This window comes from Coenobita brevimanus, chromosome 16 (genome assembly GCF_032717465.1).
Source record: "Coenobita brevimanus isolate Jiangsu-jjx chromosome 16, ASM3271746v2, whole genome shotgun sequence".
In the NCBI taxonomy this organism is placed as follows: domain Eukaryota; kingdom Metazoa; phylum Arthropoda; class Malacostraca; order Decapoda; family Coenobitidae; genus Coenobita; species Coenobita brevimanus.
Genome location: NC_136969.1, coordinates 22,145,639 through 22,165,857, shown reverse-complemented (window position 1 = coordinate 22,165,857; position 20,219 = coordinate 22,145,639). Strand labels below are relative to the sequence as shown.

General features: G+C 40.3%; 1 protein-coding gene and 1 pseudogene across 1 annotated transcript in view; both read left to right on the top strand.

The window, feature by feature from the left end:
• The window catches only part of LOC145390993 (arylsulfatase H-like), a 145,448-nt gene that overhangs the window by 77,813 nt on the left and 47,416 nt on the right, over nucleotides 1–20,219 (top strand). Inside the window, exon 6 of the mRNA XM_080265725.1 lies at nucleotides 2,959–3,191. Within this exon, the coding sequence (XP_080121851.1) occupies nucleotides 2,959–3,191 (233 nt within the window). The remainder of the gene's footprint in view (nucleotides 1–2,958; nucleotides 3,192–20,219) is intronic.
• LOC145391076 (small subunit ribosomal RNA) lies at nucleotides 6,679–7,384 on the top strand (annotated as a pseudogene).

Below are 20,219 nucleotides of genomic sequence, written 5' to 3'. Positions count from 1 at the left end.
TTATTAATGACTTAATGGCCGAATTATGAAGAAGACCATTCTCGCCCATAGGGTCAACAGTAATTGTTGCTCCATAATGGTTAAGATGTGGACAAATGTTTTTATAAAATTTCCTGGTTAGAATACTCCCATCTATGATTCCCCTAAATTGACTTTTCCTCCTGGGACACCCTGTGTATATGAACTAGTGCTTGCCAGCAAAAATTTGCGGGACTAACTAATAGCTTTTCTATCAAAAATTGTTTGCAAATACCATTTTGTTTCCATACCATTATTGGGTCCACAGTGGCCATTTCTGACTTAAAAGTCGATTTTTTTTTTGTTCTTTCGGCTATTTCCGAGAATTTCGCGCAGACGCGTCGTGTGCGATCGCCAGTTAAATCTTTTCCAGACGTTTCATGTACTTTCCCCGATTTAATGCAAAATGAATGTCTATTACCATTTTCGTAAAAGAAATGAACAAAGATACAGACAGACAGAAACATTCATAGCTTTATTATGTATGCAGAGAGAGAGAGATATATATATATATATATATATATATATATATATATATAGATAGATAGATAGATACAGGTATCTATCTATCTATCTATCTATCTATATATTGCTATAGATAGATAGATATAGATGTAGATAGATAGATAGATAAAGCTATAGATAGATAGACAGATAGATAGATAGGCTGATTGACTGATTGATTGATTGACTGATAGATGGATAAACCGGCATATTGGTGGGTAGATAGATAGATGGATATACTCAGTCATTAAGGTATCAAGTTTGTAATCTTCTGTGAGGCTTCCTACACTGTATGTGTTGATATTCATGAACCTCAGATTGTTTAATGTCCCAGTCTATGAACTGCCGAGACAGTGCCTACTCACTTTCTGTGGCACACTGCCCGAAAGAAGAGGAGGCAGTGTGGTTGGACCTTTAGTAGACGATGGTCCGACTGCGAAACAGTAGAATTCATGTATGGCTAGGGGGATTGTGGCAAACAGTCTCACCTCTCTGCCACATATATTCTGGTAAGGTGTAATTTTATTGTGCTATCTCTATTCAGTATATTCGGTTGAGCCCTATATATCTATAGGGGGTCCCATGGTCTCTCCCGTCTAAGATGGTGCCTTGTACATCTGCCAGACATTCCTCTATCCACCACTCACGGACGCATTAGGTAGTAGTAGGATTTTACCACTGGATATATATATATATATATATATATATAGGCCAGCTCCATGCTGCCCTTCTTGTTAGTCGCTTTTTTTTCTTGAATTCTTTTTTGTTTAATTGTGGCAGGCACTTCTACCCTTCAGAATTGACCGAACCCAACCAAACTTGGAGACAATGACCAGCCTATGACCTAATTGTGTCCACAAGGATTTGGTTGCTTGGCAACCATTCGTTGTCTGGCAACGGCTGAAAAACCACTTTTTTCGCACCTTTCACGTTTTGAGCTGTAGAAGCATTACTAATGGGAGCGGAAAGCTCTGACTTCCTTATGTGTAGTCTTGAGGTCGTTCCCTATCTGAAATGTGCCATCTTTTCCCTTCTCTCTCCTCTACTTCCCAAGTGGCAACCCTGTGAAAGCTGGTCTCAGCATCTCGAGCAACCAGTACCAGTTCATAAAAATGCCCCCACAATTCCTTAGTGGCCAGATAGAAATGAATGAAAGTTTGCGTCCTTATAGGCTTGACTAGAACTACAAATTTCTACTGTCACCTATGTGCAACATTGGCCTGGTCAAGGAGCATAAGTCATTGAATGTAAAACCAGTGAAAATAGCTAAAATCACAATTATGCTCGATTGAAATGCTAAGGCTCCGAAGATTATTAAGTCAGGGCCATGATTCTTGGGTGGAATGTTGCACTAGAGTACTTCAGTAAAAAAATGAGTGTCGAAACACTTCTAGTCGCTGGCAGCACCACCTAGAAGTTGTACCTCTGGTGTGCCATTCTACGAATTTCAAGTTCCTTAGCTCCACGGTGGGTGGATGGAATCGAAAGAAACATTGCATATTCATAGACGCTGATGAGTACTCTAAGTGTTTTTCGTATAGTCATGACCTACATCCGCCAGGACAAGGGTCAAAGGTCATCAAGTGCAGAAAATGTGAAAAGCATTAAAATTACGACCTTCCTCAGGCGAAATGCTAAGGCTCCAAAGATTATTAAGCCAGGGCCATGATTCTTGGGTGGCAAGTTGCACTGGAGTACTTCCATATAAAAATAACTTTTAGTGTCGAAAGTCACTTCCGATCACTGACAAAGCTTGGTCCGCTTAGAGACGGCCATCGTTGCCCACCGTCCTTATGTGTGTGTGTGTGTGTGTATTATATATATATATATATATATATATATATATATATATATATATATATATATATATATATATTCTGTTGTGGCGATGTGGAGTTGATATGTTCTGCTGCCACCCCTTCCGGGATTAAGACATCTGGCAATAAACAGATAGAATTATAGATAGGTAGACACATTGTTTTCACTTCCTAGAAAAAATATGTAACTGAAAAGTAATTTATATTACTCTAGCAAACATAATGCTAAATATTGACGATTACCATTCATATGTATGGTCCCTTAAATGAAACAATCTGTGATGGAAGAATGAGGTGAGGCATCACTCCTATGCGCCCCTGCTGCACAGCACCCCTGGTTATCATCATCATCACTTTTTTTTTTAATTGTCATTATCTTCACCATTATCTTCATCAGTGTTAGATGTTTGATATTCACTGTCAGTATTTTTACCATCATGGGTAAATTAGGACCTTGCATACGTGTCATTGGCTGCAAAACTACACCTTCGTAATTTTATCTTCATTTTTTGTTATCATTTTTTATTGTTACGACTGTCATCAACATCCTTATCATCATCATCATTGTCACCATGATCAATATTTCTATCGTTGCCATCTATAAATTACTCTCGTAAAGAAATCATCATGGCTGGGTAGCTACTCCAACTCCCTGCTGATTCGTGACGGCCGGGTAGCTGAGCGTCCTTTGGAACTGGATGGGTTATCGCAGAGGCTGGTGGAAGAGTCAATACGCTTTATAACCGCCCACGCTTACGGTGACCAACCTTTCTTTCTTCTCCACGCCTTTGGCCACGTTCACACGCCCATGTTCTCCGCCAAGTACAGGAAAGGGCGTAGTCGACACGGCAGGTTAGGAAATGTCTTGGTTTGCCTGTCCTTGTATTACTCTCTTCACGTGCATTTCTTGTCACTTTACTGTTGCATTACTGTCTTCATTTACATCTCTTGACTGTCCTCGGGCTGTAATACGGTCTTCATCTGTACCTCTACTGTATTGTAGTAATGCCATACTGTCTATGTTTAGCGTACAGTACATATCTGTTGTACGTTCGTGTTGCATCACTCTCCTCATTCACTTTATATTTCCACTGTGCTGTAGTGCTTCGATACTGTCTTAATCTACATTTGTATATTACTTCAGTGTCATATTGATCTTCATGTAATGTTTTTCTGTTCCTTGTTAGTCTTCACGTAAACTTTTCTCTGTTTCCTAGTGTTGTATTATTTACTGATGCTACATTAAGATCTTCATTTACACTTGTTTTTGCATAGCCGTGGACAAAAGTTCTCATAATATTCATATCTGTTACTGTTTACTCTTCTGTGCTGGATAACAATTCCAAACAGAGGTTTAGTCTGATCCATTACTCATAGATAATTCTGATATGAAGCATAGGGGAGAAGAGTAACGGACATACCCTATGAACTGAAGAAGAAATAGCTATGCAGTAGGTGACCATTTTAACCTTTACTGTAATGTACTTTCATATCGCTGGTCACGCCCACAGTGACGCTTCCCTTTGTTACTCCATACCTTTGGTCATTGCGCTCTTCACAAAGCATATGAAGGGGCGAATCTGAGACGGCGAGTAAAAAAAAAAGAATGGTTAAAGACCATCGACTGCATGAAGAGGGACTGAATTGATGTCAACTGACTGAATAAAGGATTAGCTGTGTGTGTACTAACTGGAAGAAGATTGATTATTATTGTTTCTGGTAACTGAATGAAGGATTAAATTCATGTCTACAAACTGCATGACGATTAATTATTTTTATGTTTGCTGACTGCATAAAGATACTTAGATTCATGGCAGCGGACTGCATGAAGAAAGATTATATTTTTATCTATTAACAGCACAATGGAAAAAAAGTTTACAAAGAAGGGTTTGATTTATTCCTACTGACGTAGCAAGTCATTAAAGCAGACAATCTTCCTGAAGAACAGTGGGTGTCAGCAGCACATTAGTGTGCCGTGCCGATCCAGTGTATCAGAGAGAGAGAGAGAGAGAGAGAGAGAGAGAGAGAGAGAGAGAGAGAGGAGAAGAAAAACGTCTCATTTGCACCCGGTGTGTGACTAGAGCTGCTGATAATGATGCTCCAGTCTAGAGTAGGCTTGTAGATAAATGGGATTATTTTACAGGGTGGTATAAGAAAATTCAGATATTGTTCTTCCACTACAGTTGCATATTTAATATGTTCATTAAAAGAAAATCATAGTAATATGAGACAAGCTTCAACACAAAGTACTCAGCCTATGGAAATAATGCACCATACATCTTTCCCAGCTCTTATTCTTGTTCCATTCTCTTCACTTCTCGCTGATTCAGTGAGCGCCATTCCTGTTCCACCTCTTTCAGCTGTTTCATGTTCTTTACTGTGATCCATTCACGTAGTATCCTTTGTTCTTACACTGCTTTCTGTTTCATTTCCACTCTTTGTTCTTGTCCCTGACTAAGATGAGTCTGCATCATCAGAAGAGCTGGAACCTACAATGTCCCACATATCAACCACTGGAAACTCTTCCATCCCTGCACATCAAAGCTCAAGATCAAGAAAACTGCCTTTTTCCTGGCACCGAGGCACATATCGAAAGCCTAACTTTGGATGGTAAAACTGAGAAGAAATGACAAAATAAACGAGAAAAAAAATAAACATATAGATAAGTAGAAATAAAATAAATGACATTACTTGACATACATATCGCATTTACACAGACAAGATATTACCTTGTGTGCATCTAGTCCTACTTCTATATTCGTCTACTTATTAAACCCCGAAGCTATACTGGCAGACACAGCTATCATAAAACATGTGTTCCGGGCAGCTCAGATGATGGACATAGCCACTTTGTACTTCCTGACAGTGCCTCAAGTCCTACCCATTTTCTGTGGTGTGCAGTGCATGATGTAGACGTATAGGAGGCAGGTGAGCTACACAGCCAGTTTCCCTTAGGAAACGGAAGGAATAGGGACAGTCATTTCTGATTCTACACAGTCCACTTCGCTTCATGCAATGGGTGGCCACCTGGCCTCTGCCACCTCCACCATTGCCAAGCCACCCATTCATACAGGGAAAGAGTTGAGTGAGTGTGCGATTGGGAGAGTTTTGGAGATGACAGTATTGTCATTATCAAATGAAGAGATTGCTTCTGAAATGGGAAGTTACTACACAGAATATGAAGTGACGTGCCCTGACCACATTTTACTGCCCCCCAGCCTCCTTCCCATCATCTTCGCAGCTCCAACGTGCCAACACCCTCTCTCCTCCATCCATATCACCCCAGCCTGCCACATCGCGGATGTTTTGGTAAGCGTAACCTATATACAGTAGTGTAAATCTGTACCTAAAGTGGAAAAAATAATACGTATTTTAGAAAAGTAAGGACAATTTTATTATAGAGAATAAGTATTTAAGAAAGTAAAGTCTGATACTCATTTAGTGAAGTAAGGGTGTAGAAAAAAAATAGATATATACGTAAGATACAGAAGGTAAGGAAAGCTACAGTACTGAAAATGGGTTTTATTACCAAAGCTGCATGGTGGCTTTGTATCATCCGGTATAGAAGACAAATGTTGCTGTGAAAACTGAGAGTAATCTTTTGGGGCAAGTACTCTTCAGTGGTTTTGCATCATAGTGTAACCCTTGATATAAAAACGAGCTTGAGTGAAAATGAAAGTGACCTTGTAGTATAAGCAAGAATAAAATGTTTTGACAAAAATAATTTAGAATTTAATGCATCCTGAGGTGAAGTAAGAACTTAGCCAAATAAATGCAATGTGTATGCAAGATGGTGGAAGATAAGGACACTTATGGGTGTAAAAAACGAGCTAAAAAAAATGAAAATAGATTTTCAAAGCACATATAAAACGTGTTCAAGTGAAAGTGAAAGAAGTGCTGCACATCGTAATGTATAAGCCTTGGTAGATTTCGCTCCCACACACTGTATGGCACAGTGTCACTCTGGAACAACCTGGTGAATTATGCAAAGAAAATGAGCAGGCTGGTTGTACATGGAGTTTGAGAGGGGCAGGTGATGACGAACAGAATGGGCTAGTGGGACAAAGGGGAAGTGCATGCTGCCAGCTCGCACTATATGGGTAGCGTTAACCAGTCTCTTGTGCCCTGCCCCCTACTAATGCCCCACCCTCTTCCAGCTCTACTCGTTGCTGATTGGCTGAGATTATTCTTCTTATTGACAGAATAATGACCTTTACCACAAAATATTATCGCAGTATCGCCCTAGTTCTACCCATAAACGATGTTGACCAGCGATCCGTTGGCGTTATTCCCTTGACCCAGCGGGCAGCTTTCGGGAAACCAAAGTCTTTGAGTTCAAGGGGAAGTATGGTTGCAGAGCTGAAACTTAAAGGAATTGACAGAAGGGCACCACCAGGAGTGGAGCCTGCGGCTTAATTTGACTCAACACGGGAAATCTCACCAGGCCCGGACACTGGAAGGATTGACAGATTGAGAGCTCTTTCTCGATTCGGTGGGTGGTGGTGCATGGCCGTTCTTAGTTGGTGGAGCGATTTGCCTGGTTAATTCCGATAACGAACGAGACTCTGGCCTATTAACTAGTCGACGGATCTCCATTAATTGGTGTCCAGTTCGCAACTTCTTCTTAGAGGGATAAGTGACAATTCTAGCTGCACGAGACTGAGCAATAACAGGTCTGTGATGCCCTTAGATGTTATGGGCCGCACCCGCGCAACACTGAAGGGATCAGCGTGTTTTCCCCCTCCGAGAGGAGCGGGTAACCAGTTCAAACCCCTTCATGATACGGATTGGGGCTTGCAATTGTTTCCCATGAACGAGGAATTCCCAGTAAGCTCAAGTCATCAGCTTGCGTTGATTACGTCCCTGCCCTTTGTACACACCGCCCGTCGCTACTACCGATTGATCGATTTAGTGAGGACTTTGGACTGGCGCCCTCGGATGCCTTGCTTCCCTTCACTGGCAGTGGGTGCCTTGGGCTGACGGAAAGATGTCCAAACTTGATCATTTAGAGGAAGTATAGTCGACGGATCTCCATTAATTGGTGTCCAGTTCGCAACTCCTTCTTAAAGGGATAAGTGGCAATTCTAGCTGCACGAGATTAAGCAATAACAGACAATGCTAGGTGATATCCATATATCCAAACCATACGTGCTCCCTACGTGCCAAATGGGTTGGTGGGGGATTAGTGCCCCTCCCTGTAAAACAAATAACTCAGAATTCCTGGCAGAGGATGGGTGGAAATTCTTAGTCAACCGCCTGTGACAACAAGATTCGCCTGCTTGTCCTTCCTCTAAGCCAAGAAACCATTTACAATGCTGGGTGGTATCCATGTATCGAAACCATACATGCTCCCTACGTGTCAAGTGAGTTGGTGGAGGATTAGTGCCCCTCCTTGTAAAACAAATAACTCTAAATCCTTGGCCACCCCGTGTGGGATTATGGCGTCTGGCAATGAATGAATGAATGAATTTATTTTTACTTTGAATTCGTTTCTGTATGACAAAGAAATCACTAAAATTTGCTCTCTGAATCAAAATCAGTCTGAAGAGAACCTGCCCACTTCCTCCCTATTACCATTAAACATATAAACTCATCTATCTGACATGTCTGGTAAGTTACAATATCATAACCATATTGTAATTTTCCTTATTTCTTTCTTTCATTAATTTCCTTAAAATTATAGGGTTCGAATACAGAAGTAAGAAAACGAAATGTCACTGGCTGCACCTACCCGATATAGTAGCTTACATAAACTGTATTCCACCTGTCACATCGTAATACTGTCCTTAGGCTATAGCAAAACAATTACAGTATATGTATTTGTATTTTCCTATAAAGGACACATGGGCGTCATCCAAGGGGGGAAAGGAGGGAAAAGCCTTCCCCCCCACTTTTCAATCAGGGGGGGACAGTAGTAATACGAAATAAGTCAGGATAATATTAGAAATTAAATATAGCTCACTTGATTTACAGCCAAGTGTGCTTTACCCTAATATTTATAATGAGAGAGAGAGAGAGAGAGAGAGAGAGAGAGAGAGAGTTGTCTCTCAAACAAAAGTTTGAAGGCATGTATTCTAATAATTATTTATACCAACAATGTTGTATAAGAAATTTGATTCTATACATGTGAAGTCATTGAAATCTTATAGAGGGAAAAGGGTTATGTGTGTGTGTGTGTGTGGATACCAAATATAAGGAAACAAGTCAAAACACTAAGTTCTTTGTAGACAGTATACCTTTTTATTTTCATACAGGGAACTTTCATTACTTTACAAACCTTTTAGGATGATGACGTTCCTTGGTACATTTTTCCAAATCCTTTACTACAAAACATATTTCCTAGTCAAATGGAAAAGATATCATTGCAGTTAAGGGGTTAAGTAAAAGTTTTGTTGCTTCGATTAGCGAGAGCACCTAACACGTTTATCCAACGCTGGCATGACAAGACTGGCATCCATCACGTCCCAAAACTCGTACTCGGGCCTATGTTAGAGCGGGCAGGGCCAAGGGGGCGGGGCACAAGAGACTTTGGCAAACGCTACCTGTATAATCACCAGCTCATCAGCTCGTACGAATGCAGCTTGCTGCAACCTCAAAAATTATTTCCATTCATCACCTCCTACCTCCACAATGCCTTCACCTAGAGACCTAGATACACTTGCAATGGAGAGACAAAGGATCGTGAGTATTCTGATTTAATATTCAAGCGCTTAGGTGTTGTTGTTAGCGAGATATGATGGGTTAAAAAGACAACTTTTGGGGGGGAAAACCTGCATAAGGAAGATCGTCAGTGCGCTAAAACCAAGAACTTTATGGGTTAATGATACCCTGGTGTTTCGTTATTATATTTAAATTCAACTTTTTTTTTCCGATTTTCGCGCACTATTAGGTTTCATCTACACTTTTATTTCACCCTTCCAATACAGATCCTTCTTGCCTTAGGAGTCCTGATGCATTCCACAGCAATTTGCCCCAATACTCGTAGTCTGTCAGATTTCCTTTCGTTTCAACTTCACCATTGTCTAAGACCTTGTCAGTCACATCAATATGGGTAACTTTAATTTTCGTAGTGGTGGGTCATTATCCATATATCACATATCTCTCATCTCATCAGCCGTTTGAGTGTCCACTGTAGAACCGGCCTATTCCAACCGAAGTGGGGACGATACAGCCAATGTATCTCTACCAAGTGGCTTAGGCTGTCTTGTAGGGATTGTATGTAGGGTAAGAAGTGCTTGTAAGTGTAACTGTAGTGTTGGAGTGGCTTTGGATGTGTGTGTAGTCTGTGAACCAAGTGTAATCGGCCCACGTATGCCGATTGGGTGCAAGCATACTTTACAGTATGCGACACTGGTTCAACCACGGCACCCCTTGTGTCTGCCAATGCAGTATGTGGCCTGAAGAAAGCTCTCAAAGTTTATTACCCTGGCGGGGCGCAAACGCTCGTTCTTCATGTACGAAAATGCACACTTTACCACTGTGCCACAGAGGCTCCATTATCCATATATATATATATATATATATATATATATATATATATATATATATATATATATATATATCATTCTCTCTCTCTCTCTCTCTCTCTCTCTCTCTCTCTCTCTCTCTATATATATATATATATATATATATATATATATATATAAATATATATAAATATATATATATATATATATATATATATATATATGTATTTATATATCATCTCTCTCTCTCTCTCTCTCTCTCTCTCTCTCTCTCTATATATATATATATATATATATATATATATACAGAGGTGGGCACCCGGTACACAAAAAGTACCATCAGTACCGGTAACGGTACTTGCCTAAAACTGTAGTCACTACCGGTACCGGTTCAAAAAACAAAAAGTACTGAGTACCAACTCGGTACTCGGTACATGAATATGAATCAAGTAAACTTGCTTAGTATTGATTTTTTTTTTTTTTTTTACCATACTGAGGACCCAGAGACCAGTCTTGTCAGCAGAGCCGGACCTGAGGAGAGATGAAAGATGTCAGACAATTGTCACAGTTACATTAACTATGGGATGATTAAAGCATAAGGTTTTGCTACCGTTCAGTCCTTTACTTTCAATACATAGATCACTAAACTTTAACCAGCCACTGTAATTCACATTCTTTTACACCCAGTTTAACGTCCATCAAAATAAACACAATTTTATGACTACATCGTGTCATTATATGCACAATAATCTCATTAACTCGCCGCTTGCCAGCTATTTTTAGCCCTATAGGTTGCCTCCTATCATTGGTTAAAATGATCAATTTTGATGTGCAAACAACGAATTTCGCCATGAAAATGATCACCGAAGTTCGGAAATGGTTTTTATTGAGTCCTGCATACTCTTATACAGGTATACCCACTCTCTCATGCTCACCACTTAGGTGAGAGAAAGCCGTTTTTTATGTAAGGTATTCTCAGGTATTTATGCTGGGAAGATATAGCAATGTTCAGTACACTTTTCTGATTACTTATTACTTCAACATCTGTCACAATGTGCATGTCTCTCACTGTGAATGCATTATCTTACACTTGCTTGCAGATAGGTACAACCTGACTTCATTATGTACAGTCCTGGCACTTACAAGAAGGTATTTACTACTTGACTTCACTAAATAGTCCTTACACTTTCAAGAAAATATTTACAACATACACTTCCTTGAAAATATTTACAAAATGCCTTCACTATGTACAGTGCTGGGTGAGGCACACAAGCCGAGTGAGTGAGGCAGAGCGAGCATGAGAAAATGTGGTCACAGTGAATTTTTTTTTATTTTAAACCGTTTTATAACGGCACTGGCACTGGCCGTGGAATTATGTCAGACCGTTTTAATACGGTACTGGCACACGGTAGGTTAATAATTACACAGTGCACTTCAGTTTTCTTTTCCAGTGTTGTTCCTGAGGAAAATGAGCACTTCAAAATGGTAGTCACTGTGTTCCATCGGTTTTGGTTTGAGCACGTCCTTCCCCAATGGAAACAGATGTTCCACAGCAGCACTGGATGGTATTGGCATGTTATAAGTTACAAATAAGTCTCTGAAAACCTTGCAAGGAAAGCAGTCCTTGTTGATTTTATGTTTCTGGGGTTTCTTCAAAAATTCCTTTACTAGCTTTATCCCAGTCTCCCTTTTCTTCCTCCCTTTTACATAGAGGAGTTCGAAAAACTCTTTCTTTGACATCCTGCTCGTCATCATCATCATCAGTGGTGCTGCTCTCCGCATCCTCTGGCTTGCTGTCCAGTAGTGACACCATCTTCTCCACCCTCCTTCTCATTTTCTCTATGTCGTAGGAGGCAGACTCAGGTAACCACTCCAACCACGATAGCTTGAATTGGGGATGAAAGGCAGCAGCAAGCAAGCAGTCACTGTCCTTGAAACGATGGCTGAACCTGCCTTCCACACCCCCAGTCACTGCGTTTACTAGAGGCTACCACACCATCAGATCGGCGCTTTCCTTCGCCTCTCTTAATTTCTTGAGTCACATGGCCAGGGTCGGCAACAGCACTCCCATGCAGGCCGTCTCCTCACATATTTTTTTATCACACAGTGAGTGAACATAGATAAGTAAAATGTACCAGTACTGAGTACCGACAAAATATGCTAAAAGAATATACCATTGGTACCAATTTCGGTACATAACGAAAAAGTAGTGTCACTACTGCAACCGGTACTCGAATTGTAACTCAGTAATGTAAATCGGTACTTTTGTACCTTGGTACTTCCCACCTATGTATATATTTATACATATATATATATATATATATATATATATATATATATATATATATATATATATAATAGAACAGAGGAAGGAAAAACAAATGAATTATGAAAAATAATCCACACACCAAATTACTGGTGTTTTTTTTTCTTTTGTTTAGTGGCCATCACCCTCAAGGTGGGGTATTAGGCCAATCAGTTCTATTATATACAGTCCACAGGGTACTCCAGCACCACTCAACATCGCTGATCTAGGGGACCAGTCATGGTGGGAGTATATGATAAAACGCTCATAGGTCAGCTAGACGCACCTCCTCCCCCCTGACAGTCAGCACTGGTCTGATGTCCTCACCCTGATCGGCAGCTCGGAGCAGATCATAAAGGGTGGAGTATGTCATCGCTCCGAGCTGGTACGACCAGGTGTGAGCGCTGGGAGCCAGGAGGTGTCTATAGGAGGCTACGTCTAGCTGATCCATGAGTTCGATGATGGGAGGTCGAGATGGTGTGCCCTCCTCTGCCTGAAGAGGGGGGGGGACTCACTGACTTCCTCCTCGGCCAAGGAGCCGGTCGTCGCATCCTTGGCCATGGAGGCAGTGTCAGTAGAGTCCCATTCCTCTTCAGACATTGATGGCAGATGATGGACTTCCGCTGTGGTCGTGTCGGTGGTCGTGTCCGGAACCAGGTCAGTGATCTGGGAAGGAGTCCGTCGGTTGAGGGGGGCCTCCAGCCTGAGCCTCTTCTTTGGTGCCTGGCGAGGAGCAGCAGGTCATGGCTGGCGAGCCCGACGGAAGACCGAGTGTATATCGTGGGCGAAGCACTCGGGGATGACAAGACGAGGCAGCCCATTCTCCTCGAAGATCTTAGAGAGGAGAACACACAAAGGCCTTTTACCATCCCTGCAAAAAGCCTTGGCTGTTGCGATGCACATCTCCATGACGAGGTTTATCCGTCCGGAACTCCCAGGATCCCCGGCCTGATGTCCCCAGGCTGTGAGACGTCGCCGTGCATTGGCAGAACCTTGCATGGCTACACCTCCCGGCCCAGTAACATCCCGGGCCTCAGGACCCTTGGGGGTTACAAACACGCTACACTCCACCGCCTCTCCATCACCTAGGGAGCGTTAAAGGTTCCGTGGGTTTGGCTTAACGATTCCCTGGGGGTGCACAAAAACATCAACGCCAGTATCCTGGCACTTGATGAATCCATACCCCACCAGTATGTTAAACCAAACCACTGTCCCCCGGATCTTCTGGGTGGCAGGAGACTGTGGTTGGCTGGTTGCCCCCCTCAACGGGTCGCAGGCAATGTCAGCACGTCCGTCTTGCATGGTTGTTGGGTCTCTTACTGGTGTCTTCCAATCATTAAATATCTATAACAAACCTGAACAGCTGTAGGTTCATGTTTGGGGAGATACAACTTCGAGGAAGCGAGTTCCAGAGAGATGCTGTTCGGGGAATACAAGAATTCTGATAGGCAGATGTTCAGCAATATTGTTGTGTGGCATTCCGGTCATTGGCGCCACCAGATATCCATCTAGCACGAGGGAAGGCATGGAGAGGCTACACAGTGGATGCAACTTCTTCTGAGCATTTGCCATAAAAATGTCTGTAAAATAATGCAAGAGAGGATTCTTTCTTTCCTGTAGGGGAGGTAGTTTATTTTTAATTTTAGGGTTATTAATATTTCCAACAATTTTGTTCTAAATTATGTCTAGTTGTTTTAGTGCAACCTCTCCAGATCCATTCCACAGGTGTCAGCAATATTCTACCTGAGACTATGTCATAAAGACTTTGTAGTTAATTGTAGAGAAGTATATGTTAGACTTGTGGTCGAGCGGCTTTTATATCTTGTAGTAGTTTCCCCACCAGATGTCATGTAGTGACGGGAGAGGTAAAGAATAGTATGGGACTATCTTTATTTGTCTTGGAAATATTAAACAGGTATAATAGTATAAGTCCTGGGTAGCTACCTCCCTGTCTCGCTATCTCTCTCTCTCTCTCTGTTCTCAAGCTAATCTCCGTCTCGACCTCTCTATAGGGTCGCTTGTCTCCTTCTAAACTCTCTTTCCTCACATCTCGTGTAGTAGGGTGTGTGTGTCACGTATCTTCCTCGTGGCAACAGAACTTTCTCACGAGAGGACTGCTGACAGCTAACTGAATCATCTTACTGGCCGCTGTCGTCAGCTTTCCCCCGTGTACGCGTTTAGCGCTGCTCGCTTCTCGCAAACACAACACCTTCTCATCGTTTGACTTCCTGCTTCTATCTGTCTCTCTATCTATTTATTTATCTATCTATTTATTATGTAGTCCTATATTTGCTCGGCCGCGCGAAAATGACGTACCATCGACATTTAATAGTTATAATATATTAATACATACTACATACACATTATAATGAACTTATAAGCTAATTAAGTGAAATACATAATATTGTAAAGTAACATAATTGTATGAATATTGTATACATATATTATGCATAGTAAATAGTGATTATTCAGTAATATTACATTTTAAATAAGTTGAATACATATTGGAATAAATGCATTAAAGTAAATTATTTAACTGTAATACAGTATGTACTTGGGTTATTATAGTGAATTGCATACATGCAAGAATAAAAATAGTTTAAAATTAAGAATATTGTAAGAGTTATTAATATTTCATTTAAAGATAATGGTACTGGTCTGCCATATATGGGTCATTCTTCTTTGTGTTATTATTATTATTATTATTATTATTATTTTTTTTTTTTTTATATATATAATTAATACTATATACAAAATATATACACTTCATTCAGGGTGGTTAACTGTGATGTTAACTCTCCCCCCACTAAACAATGACTCCAAATTAGCAATTCTTGCATGCATTCTGTGCATGGCCAACAGCAATACTGCAACAACAATGCAGATAATTATGAAGACAGAAGGTGCTTGGCTATACACATAATATGGGTTGAACATACTCAAACTCAAATCTTCCCAGGGCTTCATTGTTTCATTGATCAGCTGCATAGTTGCAAACTTAGGTGAAGTCAGCTTAATACTTGTGCTCATGTTTAAGTCCATATCAGGAGCTCATATGATTGAGGATGGCGTAGTGATTGATGGTGGAAAAAGTAGACATGGATGGTGTAAATACCGCACAGTAGTCTGGTGCTATGTATAATCCTGAGGCTGATGTATGAGATGGTGGTATATCTGGACAGACTATGTAAACTGATGTGTTATGAGGGAAATAAAAAAACTGCGAGTGTCCAATGCGTTGATGGTGTACAAGTTTATCTGGAGCAAAAGTGAAGTTGCAATGATGATGAATATTGTTATTGCTGATGATAGCCATTTCACAAGGGACCGTATCAGTAGGCTGAAACGTGAAAATGTACGCAGGACAAAGATGAACAGCATGTAAGGATGTGCGGCACTTTCGCTCAATCGTTGACTCACTTGCGAAAGTGACAGTGTCTCGTCTCTTGGAGACCATGATGAGTTCGGCGTCTGTGTTGATGTTGATGATGACTAAAGTGTTATTGTTTCTATAGGGGAAGGGGTGTATTTGGTATACTGTGAACAGGTCTTCCGTGATGAATGGTACATGAACTATCACTGATGTTGGTGTTAGTGTTGCTTCCAAGTACGGGTAATATTGCATAAATTCCCTACTGCGGAACAATGGCTTCAATTTATGTGTATGTATGCCTTGACTAACTATCTGACGTAGCTCATGAACTGGGAGTAAGTCATTTGTGATCTTGCCATCACCAGCATTCGAAATTCCTTGCATAAGTGCCCTGAAATGATCTCTAGTGTTCTCTAATTGTAGTAGAATCGTGTCAATATGTTCTGTGATGATGGAGAAGTGCTGGAAAAGGGTAACGTTACCCTCCAAGCTATTTATTTTATCTATACTCTCGAGAGCTACGTTTTCTGCTTGTTTCAGATTTTTCACAATTGTTTTCATTGCTGAGTTCTGTCCTGTGATGAATTTATCTTGGTATGTTAGTACCTGAGCTATCTTATTAAATTTTTTGTTTATTTCTTTAAGGTCATCCTCTGTAGCCAATCCAAAGATGTTCCCAAGAATTGCGCCGCCCAGATCGAACAAACCGCGCTTTTGGCGAGTACGTGTGATGTTGTTCCTGTCGCTCAGCACCTCTGTTCCAGAAGATGGGAGATCTTGGATCATGACGAGCATAGTTGACTTCGCCTGTTCTAGTTTCCATTTCGCTAACTTCACCATTTCATCCACTTCCTTGGTGATATGTGATTGTGAAACATAATTCCCTATCTTGAAGTCCAGAGTTCGCATCGGCGTCGCAAGTCTTTCTATATAAGTAGGTAAGTCATACAAGTAATCTAGACTTATTTCAGTACTCATGACATCCTTGACGATTGTAGTCGTGGCCGTTGGAGCTATGAGGCATCCTTGTCGTACTATATGCTTGGGGTCTAGGTGCGCATATACCCTTACTATGTATAGGAGAATCCATAGCATAAGTCCCTTCATCGTAACCTACCGAAAAAAAAAAAATCTATTAATTTCCTATAAAGCTGTGGTTGATGATAGTGATGATGTGCGTTACGGTTGGCTGTTATTTCATTTATAGAAGGAGTTTAAATCGATATTTAATTCTCGTAAATGATGTACTGTAGATTTCATTGGAATAGTTGCACCTATGTTCGATTGTTTGGTATATGACCTTAATTTCTTTTTGTAATCATTGTTGTGTTCTTGCTTGGTTTCTTGAGGTACGTTCACCTGTTCGGTTGTATCCGAGGCTGAATAATTATGTGATAATTCCCTTGAAACTCGTTTTAAATGGTCAATATGAACTTGTTTTTCCTCGCCACTTGAAAGTGACTTAATTAAAACTTTGTTTGCCTTTATGTTAATTACTCTGTATGGGCCCTCAAATTTAGGGGATAATTTATTGTCTCTCGTATGAATGACTCCGTAAACAATGTCTCCTAAGCTGATAGGTGAATCTTTTGCCTTTTTGTTAAATGCCTCCGTCATTTCTTCCTTGGACATCGTCAATTGTTTTTGCACTCTTTTGTGAATGTCCTGGAATTCACGTAAACGGAGTTTAGAGTAATCATCGTAATTGTATATAGGCATGCTGTCACCTTCTAGGAGCTCATATGGTAATTTTTTATCTGTGCCATATATAATGAAATGTGGTGTGTCACCAATGGATTTATTTATAGACCCATTAATGGAGGCCTCTACTCTGGGAATCCAATCATCCCAGCTTGCATAATTTTCACTGAGAATGTGTCGTAGCACATCTAATACCTTTTTATTTTGTCTCTCTACCAACCCATTCGATGCTGGGTGATAGGCCAAAACGTTAACCTTTTTAATGTTGTATTGTTTACATATTTCTTGTAAGATCTCAGAATTAAATTCTCCTCCATTATCACTTATTAGTACCTTAGGGGTAGTAAAGCGACATATTACATTATCTGTTATTGCCTTTGCTACTGTCTCTGCTGTCTTATCTTTAATTGGAGCTAAAATGACATAACGGGAAAAATGATCCGTTGCTACGAATAAGTATAGGTTATTATTGTATGATAATGGCATCTTGAGTAAATCAACAGCGACAACGTCCCATGGCTGATGTGGTACTGGGTAATTACCCATCGGTGCAGGTGTGATTGGGTATCCTTTGTGTTTCGCACATGATTCGCATCTGTCTATATGATTGTGTATATCTCTTCGTAATGAAGGCCAGTAATATAATAGCTGGGCTTGGTTGAATGTCTTATCCTTTCCAGGGTGTCCTGCATGTGGGCTGTCGTGTATCATTCGTAATACTTGGGGTATCATGTCATTAGGTACTACCAACTGGTTAGTATTTCTTTGGCGTTTTGGTTGTTTAGAGTTAATTTTGTATAATGTATTATTGACCATTGTGAATTGTTCAAGTGGGACATGCAGTTTGGGTAATTGTATGTCATCTCCACTTTCTAACTTGTATATTACTTTTGACCATACTGGGTCAAGTCTTTGTGCCTTTGCGATATCCTCGTGGTTTGGGATATTTCCTTTGAGATCTAACGCCGCAACCTGAATTGTGTTCGGGTTCCTAGATAATGCGTCAGCTACTATATTCATTTTACCTTGTATATAATGTATTTGTACATTGTAGTTTTCAACTGTACATTTCCATCTTGCTCTCCTCCCAGAAAGGAGTTTTTCTTTAAACATACCCACCAGTGGTTTATGGTCGGTGAATAAGTGGATTTCGTAACCATATACCAAATCTCGAAACTTTTGTAATGCAAAAATCACTGCAAGTGCCTCTAAGTCTGTAGTGCTATAATTTTCTCCGCACCTCTTGTTTGTCTGCTGGCAAATGCAATTGGTTGATTCTTTCCTCTTTTATCTTCCTGCATCAGTACAGCCCCTAATCCTTTAACTGATGCGTCTGTACAAATAAGAAATGATTTCGTGTAATCTGGATATGCTAAACAAGGTGCATTCGTTAGTTTAATTTTTAGATTGTTAAATGCCCTTTTTTGTTCTTCTTCCCATTGGAATACAGCATCTTTTTTGAGTAGTTGGAATAGAGGGAAGGCTATATGAGAGAACTGTGGTACGAAGGACCTATAGTACCCAGCCAGACCTAAAAATTGTCTAACTTCGTCAGTCGTAGTGGGTTCAGGAAAATCTCTCACTGCCTGTATTTTGTCATCAGTGGTGTGAATACCATCAGAGCTTAATTTGTGGCCTAAGAAATTTATTTCCTTAAAGCAAAATTTGCATTTAGAAAGTTTAATTTTTAATCCAGCATCACTAAGCTTTTGTAAGAGTAAGTCTAATTTCCTGAGATGATCCTTAATATTCTTCGTTGCGATAATAATATCGTCAAGATAAACAAATATTCCTTGTCCTAAAATTCCGGACAATACGTAATTCATAAGACGCTGGAACGTACCAGGGGCTGTCCTCAGTCCCATTGGCATTCTTGTATATTGATAATGGCCTCTGTTTGTTGAAAAGGCAGTGTATTTACGTGACTCCTGAGATACCGGAATCTGATAGTATCCGTTTAGGAGATCGATGGTCGAGAATATATTATTCTCAGGACCAATATTCTGTAGAACATCACTTAGCAATGGCATGGGAAATCTGTCTGGGATGGTGTGATTATTTAGTTTACGGTAATCTACTACCGCACGCATTTCTCCATTTCTCTTGGGCACAAAGAAAAGGGGAGCGTTCCACGGAGAAACTGAAGGCTCAATAATTCCAAGCTTTAACATTTCATCGACATACTGATTTGCAAGTGTACGTTGGGAGTGTGGTATGCGATAAGCTGGTACGAAAATTGGTGGTGTTTCTGGGTGCACATTAATCATGTGATTAATCAAGTTAGTACACCCTAATCGTTCTCCGGGCAAGGCTACGGTGTCCCTGTGTGTTTCCAGCAGGGTTAACAAATCATTTTCTTCGTCAAATTCACCTGAGTGAATTAAATTCTCTTTATTCTTTCTCTATCCGTAGATTTTATCTCACTTGTTACTCCACCAATATTTATTTCCTTCACAGGGGCTAAACATTTTTCAATATTAACTATGCAAGTTCCCTTCTTCAACTGAACTTCCCCATTCATGTGATTAATAATGAATATCTGAGTTAGCCCTTCGTCGTTCGTATGACATAATGCGTTTTCTACTGACAATCCTTTTACTTTACATAATTCTTCTAAGACAAGAACAGTACTATTCCGTAATTTGCTCTTTATGGTAACCTTCATGTATGAATTAGGTGGTATAACCAAATCATTAGTGAGATGGGCTGGAAAAATTGATAAATCAGTACTGTTATCTGAGTCACTAATTCTGGAGGATGGGGTTGCTGGTGTAAGTGGATCTATACACTCATCTGTTTGTGTATGTTTGTTTAAGCCTTTAATATTACCAATTCTTTTGGCTCTCTTCTACTAATCGGTGAGGGCTCTGAAGTTATTTCCTCTATAAATTCATTATCAAAGTCTATTCCATTCATTTGTGGGAGTATAGTTATGTTCTCAGTTCTCATGGATCTTAAGCCCAGTAACATATGAGCTTTAATTGCTAAGTTTTCAACGATATAGAACAATGCAGAGAATGGTCTTGTAGTTTCTG